Genomic DNA, 8,136 nt, shown 5'->3' on the forward strand with positions numbered 1-8,136 from the left:
AAAGGCAAATCAAAACACAAAAAATTAACATCAGGCTATTTCCTCCCCCCACCTAGTCACGCAATTCAAATATACTATAAAAAGGAGTGTGCAGGCCGGACGCGGTGGCTCACACCTGTAATCCCTACACTTTGGGAGGTGGAGGCGGGTGGATCACCTGAGGTCAGGAGCTCGAGACCAACCTGGCCAACACGATGAAACCCTGTCTACTTGGGAGGCCTGAGGCAGGAGAATCACTTGAACCCAGGAGGCGGAGGTTGCAGTGAGCTTAGATCGCACCACTGCACTCCAGCCTGTGGGCAACAAGAGTGAAACTCCATCTCCAGGGGAAAAAAAAAAAAAAAGTGTGCAGCACATCAGATGATTTCCTATAAACACAAGGGCATTTTTTATATCATAAGAAATTTTGGTGTAATAACTGAAATGTTTAAACATTTAAAGTTAAGCTGATACAGTGAATATGGGCCTTAGCTTTAGCACTACAACTAAGTAAAGAGAAAACTTAGCATTTCACAAACTGTTTAAGTCCTGAGTGTTGAGGTAATCCTTTTATCAACTTCCTACACAAACCAGGTGATAATAAAACAAGAATAACAAAAAGAAATGGAAATTTCAAGTTCTAGCCCAAATGTCTGTACAGCCGTTCCTCAATCATAAACCAAAAAGCAAGGTTCACTACCAGTTTATAGTGTTAGCCTCTTGGCAAACTATCTGGGAATATCAATAGATCCCACTACTCAGTTATAACCTGAAAAGGAAATGCACAGTGGTTTCTGGAGGATGTAAAATGAGAAATATGGCCAGGCGCAGTGGCTCCCGCCTGTAATCCCAGAACTTTGGGAGACAGAGAGGGGTGGATGACTTGAGGTCAGTTCGAGACCAGCATGGCCAACATGGTAAAACCCAGTCTCTACTAAAAAGACAAAAAATTAGCTAGGCATGGTGGCACACACTTGTAGGCCCAGCTACTCAGGAGGCTGAGGCGGTAGAATTACTTGAATCCAAGAGGCCGAGGTTGCAGTGAGCCCAGATGGCACCACTGCACTCTAGCCCGGGCAACAGAGCCAGACTGTCTCCAAAAAATAAAATAAAAACAGGCCGGGCACAGTGGCTCACGCCTGTAATTCCAGCATTTTGGGAGGCTGAGGCGGGCAAATCACTTGAGGCCAGGAGCTGGAGACCAGCCCGGCCAACATGGTGAAAGCCCGTCTCTACTAAAAATACAAAAATTAGCCGGGCGTGGTGGCACCTGCCTGTAATCCCAGCTACTCAGGAGGCTAAGGTGGGAGAATTGCTTGAACTCAGGAGACAGAGGTTGCAGTGAGCCGGACTGCACCACTGCACTGCAGCCTGGGCAACAGAGCAAGACTCCGTCTCAAAAAAAATAAATAGCCGGGCGCGGTGGCTCACACCTGTAATCCCAGCACTTTGGGAGGCCAAGGCGGGAGGATCACGAGGTCAGGAGATCGAGACCATCCTGGCTAACACAGTTAAAACCCCGTCTCTAGCAAAAATACAAAACATTAGCCAGGTATGGTGGCGGGCGCCTGTAGTCCCAGCTACTCGGGAGGCTGAGGCAGGAGAATGGTGTGAACCCAGGAGGTGAAGGTTGCAGTGAGCCGAGATCGCACCACTGCACTACAGCCTGGGTGACAGAGTGAGAGACTGTCTCAAAAATAAATAAATAAATAATTAAATACATAAAAACAAAAGAAGTCTTTTCACACATACCCTTTTCACATTTAAAATTTCTCATGAAGGTAAGGTTAAAAATTTTAGCAGACCCAAATCCACATATATAAGAAATTCAGCCTATAATCAACAGATTAAACTTGAAGTATTATTCCAAAATACGGTAATGAAAAATTGGCTAAAAAGTAGATGACTTACTCTAGACAATGAACTAGATTCTCAGGTTACCCTTCCTCATCTACTCATCTAAGATTTATATTATTAGCCAAATTTTTTTTAAACAAAGACATTTAAGCTTTGGCTTACCTGAGAAAGAAAAATCAAATGCACTTAATATCACAGGTTATGCCAAGACACAGCTGAATGTCTGTACCTGAACTGGCAGGCTCCCACATGCTCAAGCTCAAAAATCTGAATTACACAATGTTTTACAAGAACTACCTAGAATTATGCTTCTAAATGCTCCAACTCTCCCTGTTATAATGATTATGTAAGCAAACTACTTCAATAGCAGGAACCTATTAATAGTTCATTCCTCTACTTCCTTCCCTACTTTTCCTGATTAACTGGTTGTGTTTTGTGAAAACTTTTTTCCAATCACTTGCTCAAGTGGTTTCTATACTTTCAGTGTTGAAAATTTTACACAGGGATTCTACAAGTTTTATGTGATAATCAGATCCATATATGGGCATGCAGTTATTCAGGACTACCAACTATGTTTCATACAGCATACATTCAGAACTTATAAATTTCTTGACCTTTCAGGGCATTTTGGAAGATATATTGCCAGTTTTCCTTTTGGCCTATTAATCTGGGGAGTTAAATTAGTTACAACAGTGTAACTGTCTTTGGAATCAGAGATAATAATACAAAAGAACTGCTGAATCAAACAAGTTTCTACATGCACAGGTCATATTAGTATTTGAATCTACATGCAACTTTAAAAGACTATGCCACAAAAACCTCCAACGTTACTGATCTTCATTTGTGCTAAACAGTATTTTAACTTTCACTCCATTTTATAAATCCTATACCTCCCTTCGGTGAGAAATAAAGTTAGTCTCCACAGATGTAGGTGCAGCTCAACTCAAAAATTTCCTGACTCAGCCAGGCATGGTGGCTCACACCTGTAATCCCAACACTTCTGAGAGGTCGAGGAGGGCGGACCTCTTGAGCTCAGGAATTCAAGACCAGATTGGGCAACATAGTGAAACCCCCATCTCTACAAAAAAATTTAAAAAAGTAGCCGGGCATGGTGGTCCCAGCTACTTGGGAGGCTGAGGCGGGCAAAATCACCTGGTAGGCAGAGGTTGCAGTGAGCCGAGATTGCACCACTGCACTCCAGCCTGGGTGACAAGAGTTGACACTACGTCTCAAAAAAAAAAAAAAAAAATTTCCTAACTCCAAAATAGTTCTGATAATCTAAGAACCCATAAACTAGAGAAAAGAAAGCCAGCCAGTCCTGCAGCACTGAATGAAGTTCAGGTGACTATTTTTTAGAGACCAGATCTTGTTCTGTCACCAAGGCTGGAGCGCAGTGGCTTTTCACAGGTATGATCGTAGGTAGCAGCTTCAAACTTCTGGGCTCAAGAGATCTTCCCGCCTCCAGGTGATTTTACATTAGAACTTTCCCTATCATATGAATCCAAAGTTCTCTGGGGTGAAAATTCAGAATATTTAACACTGTAAGAATCCCTAAATTCTGCACTGCTACATTCTTGGTAAGGAAGAAGACAATTACTCATGCACATGTTACTGCCAGTAGAGTGTTATCAGTATTACGTTCTCAATACAGTATGGTTGCTGATATTACAGAGATGGGAATCTCAACGGCCTGACATTTGCAGTTAACTGTTTTATAATACATTAATAGGTATTAAGGAGGTGAACCCTCAGAACATGGGATTTCCTGATAGAGGGCAGAGAAAAAATACAGGTATTAAGAAAGTGAATCCTCGGCTAGGCGTGGTGGCTCACGCCTGTAATCCCAGCACTTTGGGAGGCCAAGGCGGGTGAATCATCTGAGGAGTTCAAGACCAGCCTGGCCAACATGAAACCCCGTCTCTACTAAAAAAATAGAAAAACTAGCTGTGTGCGGTGGTGCACACGTGTAATCCCACCTACTCGGGAGGCTGAGACAGGAGATTCGCTTGAACCCGAGAGGCGGAGGTTGGAGCGAGCTGAAATTGCGCCACTACACCCCAGCCTGGGCGTCAGAGCGAGACTCAGTCTCAAAAAAACAGAAAACAGAAAAAAGAAAAAAAAAATGAATCCTCAGAAAATGGGATTTATTGGTAGAAGGCGGAGAAAGAATATACCACACCCTTCGATTAGATATGTAAATAGTTAACTACTCACGGGCCTTGCCTGTGGACTCAAGTAAGGTTCAAAATCATCATCGTTTAATCCATCCTTTTGATGTACAGATCCATTTTGTACTAAAGAAAAAAAAAAATTCAATTAGGAGTGTCCCAATCCTACAATCTCCCTTTCAAATTAGTTCATATATGCTAACCAGAGAAAAACCTTACTAGTTAACAAAGCACGTAAGATTGAACTTCAAAAGGGTAAGAGATGACAGTGAATGCTGAAGCGACAGTCGCCAGTGAAAATGTCCCCCTCCACCCAGAGCAAGTTGATCTAAAAAGGTCATTTCATTGGCTCCTCTGGATTTCCATTCCCTCCCGCTTCCCCTCCCCCATCACATGAGAGTACTTCCAGAGAGTGATCCACGAGGATGAAAAACAAAGGCCTTCTAAGACCTACAGGAAACTAAGGACCTGGAGCGTTTCAAAACCCAATCCACCCCCACCCTTAATGAATTACTCCTTGTTAGCGAAAAAGCTGTTCGCCAGCTGCAAGAACACACCGAAAGGGTCAAATACTTAAGTGTGCGGCACCTGCGAACTAAGCGGCTTCCGAAAGGTCCTCCGCCCGGGGCGCTTCCCGGAGACCCCGCCCCCACCGCCCCGCGTCCCCCTCCCGGCTCAGGGCCACCGGCGGAGTGGGGCTTACCTTTGTTTCCTTGACCTTTTGGTCTCTGCAGGGGAAGGAAACGTCGCCGAGCAGCAAGTTGTCCAAAGGAGAAATGGAAAAGGAAGAACAAATTAAGGCAGGGCCCGAAGGGAGAATAAAGGAGCAGGCCCGAGGGGAGGCGTCAGGAATGGTAGTGAGGAAGAGGCTGAAAATGGGAGGCGGGGGAAAGCGCCAGGCCCGTGGGGCAGGGGAGAAAACGCGGCAGACGCGCCACTGGCGACGCGAGGAACCCAGGGCTTTAAGGAAGGGGAAGGAAACAAGGAAGGAAAACGAGGCCCGCCGAAAGAAGGGAACGCGGCGCGGCCCGGCCCGTGGGATCCGAGGCCGGAGGAGAAGCGGGAAGAGCAGGCTGAGGGAGAGGCGCCGGGCGCGGCCGGCCTGAGAGGCCCGAAACCTGGCCCGCAAGAGACGACGCCTCGGCTCGGCTCGGCCTGCCCGGGGGCGGCGGGCCCGGGCCTAGTCGGGCTCCTTCTCGCCTCACACAATGGCCGAGGCATGCGGGCCGGGCCTGTACCTGCTCCAAGAGGCTGCTGGCCGACATGGCTCTCGGATCCTCACGGGCGGCGACGGCGGCGAACTCTCCTCAGCGCGGCGGCGGCGGCAGATGAGCCCCGGCTGCGGGAGCAGGCGGAGGCTTTTGTCCCTGACACTCGGGGGCCTCGGCGGACGCAGCAGAGACACAGCGCGCGGCTCAGGCTCCGGCTCCGACTCGGCGACGCTCTAGCCCAAGAGCTCAACGCCCGTCTCTATGCTTTTACGCGCGCGCCCGCCCCTCACCGCCTAAAGCAGAGCGCCGAACAGCGGAGGCGGACGGCGCGCGCGGCGCGAGCGCTGACTCTCACATTCACTCACCCACGCGGAAGGGGCCCGGCGCGAAGAACCCCGGGAAGGGAGAGGCCGGCCGCTGCGCCCTCTGGCGGATTGGAGGAGCGGAAGCTGTGCTCACGGCCTCCCCGCCCCAGGATTAAGGCCTAGGGGGTTTGGGACGACCAGGGTCGCACCACGAGGTTTCGACTAACACCTGGAAAGACTAGCTCTGGCTTCAGAAGAACGACAAAAGCCGGTTTCTCAGTGAGGGAGGGGCCTCCGAAGCCCGCAAGACCTTAAAATGAACCTGCCTTCCAGCTGCAAGTGATACCCCACCCCCATCTGGGAGGTAACCCGACCCCTAGGGAGTCACACAGTCCCCAGGGAAACTTCATGGAGGCCCTGTCCGGGAGTGACCCGCCCCCGCCCCCGCGAGGGGCTTGGTCATCCTCCTCTGTTAGCCGACTAGAGAAGAAGTACCCAGAGAGCAAAACACACACCGAAAGAATCCAGTCTCCCGCAAAAGAGATTCACCCCTTAGCATTGCAGGAAGGAGAATCTACAATTTATTTTCGGGGAAATCGCTGGCCCCAAGATAATCTGTTAAACTGTGGACTTTATTTCCAAGAAAAATACACCTCATGCATCTACACAAAACTTTCAAGGAGTCCGGAGAACCTATGAATCTTAAGGACCTCAAGAGGGAAGCAAGGAAATTAACATTATTGAAATACCAGCTGTGGGCCAGGCTTTGTTGTTAGGTATTTTCAAACACATTAAAGTCTTTTCGACAACTTCAAAATCGCTATCAGTCTTTCGGTTTTTTACGACTGGAAAAACAGAAAGCTTAAGTAATGTGCCCAAGTTTACAAAACTATTAAATAGCCAGGTGTATCTGACACTAACATAATGGTATCTCTCTACCCCTACGAGACTCTGTATTAGGGAACCAGAATATAGGGGAGATGCAAAGGATGGGCAAAAGTATTTTCAATCAGAAGCAAAGCCAACTCATGCAGGAATATTTGATACTAGGAAAGCCCATCTAATAGCTTTTGTTATTGCAAGTACGTCGTGGTAAACAGGTAACTAATGCACTAATTGTCAACCTCGTACTATCCACACGCTGGATATAGGAGGCTTGGGTGGACTCGGTAAAATAAATAACATGGCATCTTGGATTTAACATCATAATTTGGTCAAAGTGCTCAAAGCACTTTTTTTCTCTGCCCATAATCACATTTATGGTAGGAATGAATAAGGTCAGGCACCAAAGGTGAAGGACTTTTAATGGAGACAGTAAAATGTCAAGTCTGGGAGCATAGATTCCATCAAGGGAATAGAATAAACCTAGTAATACTTCTTTTTAAAGATACTCGGCTACGGCGGGCGCGGTGGCTCATGTTTGTAATCCCAGCACTTTGGGAGGCCAAGGCGGGCCGAATCATGAGGTCAGAAGATCGAGACCATCCTGGCCAACATGGTGAAATCTCGACTCTACTAAAAATACAAAAATTAGCTGGGCATGGTGCCATGCACCTGTAGTCCCAGCTAATCGGAGGCTGAGGCAGGAGAATCGCTTGAACCCGGGAGGCAGAGGTTGCAGTGAGCCGAGATCACGCCATTACACTCCAGCCTGGGCAACAGAGCGAGACTCGTCTCAAAATAAATAAATAAATAAATAACAAATAATAATAATCAGCCACTTAGCTCCATGGCCCAGATTTATGTATAAACTGTAAGCAGTTGCCTATACTTACCCTTGGAGGCAACATGGCATTGTAAAAACAGCATTAGACGAGAAGTCATATGCTGGGAGACAAAGGGTCTAAATAATGGTTTCCCCACCCAGATGTGCAATACTGGGTAAACGACTAAAACCTTTCTTAGATTCCCTCATTTGATAAAGGGGATGATGGATAATGATACCTATCCAACAGGTTTGTCGTGAAGATAAACTTAAAAAAAAAAAAAAAAAAAAAAGCCGGGTGCGGTGGCTCACGCCTGTAATCCCAGTATTTTGGGAGGCCGAGGAGGGCAGATCGCCTGAGGTCAGGAATTCAAGACTAGCCTGACCAACACGGTGAAACCACGTCTGTACTAAAAATACAAAAATTAGCTTGAGCGTGGTGGTGGGCACCTGGAATCCCAGCTACTCGGGAGGCTGAGGCAGGAGAATCACTTGAACACAGGAGGCGGAGCTTGCAGTGAGCCCAGATCGTGCAATTGTACTCCAGCCTGGGTGATAAAGCGAGACTCTGTCTCAAAAAAGTAAATAAAATAAAATAAAAATTTTTTAAAAGCTGACATTAAAGCATGTGTGGCACAGTGTAAGTTCATTTCCTATAATCCCATTAAGCGATTTAAGTAAAAATTCTTTCCCTCCAAGAAAGAATGGTGCCAGGAGTTTTTATTAGTTCCTTTGGGATGACTTTCTGTTTGCCAGAAGTTCCCAGTTAAAATGCAAATTATCCTTAGGAAAAGGGTAATCTCTAAACCTGGATTCGTTTACCATGATGGCTTTTAACAGGCCCCTGAAGAAACAGAACCCAGAAGACTGATAATATTTAATCACTGGAAAGAGAGAGGGGAAGCTGGAAA

General features: G+C 46.9%; 1 protein-coding gene across 2 annotated transcripts in view; it reads right to left on the reverse strand.

Annotated features, from left to right (window-relative positions):
• YTHDF2 (YTH N6-methyladenosine RNA binding protein F2) overlaps positions 1 to 7,831 on the reverse strand; it is a 35,141-nt gene extending 27,310 nt beyond the window's left edge. The window contains exons 1-3 of one of the 2 annotated variants that reach the window (XM_003828101.7): positions 5,243 to 7,817; positions 4,708 to 4,732; positions 4,051 to 4,130 (exon numbers count right to left, since the gene is read on the reverse strand). In XM_003828101.7, the coding sequence (XP_003828149.2) occupies positions 4,051 to 4,130; positions 4,708 to 4,732; positions 5,243 to 5,269 (132 nt within the window). In that variant the 5' untranslated portion in view covers positions 5,270 to 7,817. Of the gene's footprint in view, positions 1 to 4,050; positions 4,131 to 4,707; positions 4,733 to 5,242 lie in introns of both variants that reach the window. The other variant, XM_063593539.1, reaches the window with a different exon arrangement.
• Between the last annotated feature and the right edge of the window lie 305 nt (positions 7,832 to 8,136).

This window comes from Pan paniscus, chromosome 1 (genome assembly GCF_029289425.2).
Source record: "Pan paniscus chromosome 1, NHGRI_mPanPan1-v2.0_pri, whole genome shotgun sequence".
NCBI lineage: Eukaryota > Metazoa > Chordata > Mammalia > Primates > Hominidae > Pan > Pan paniscus.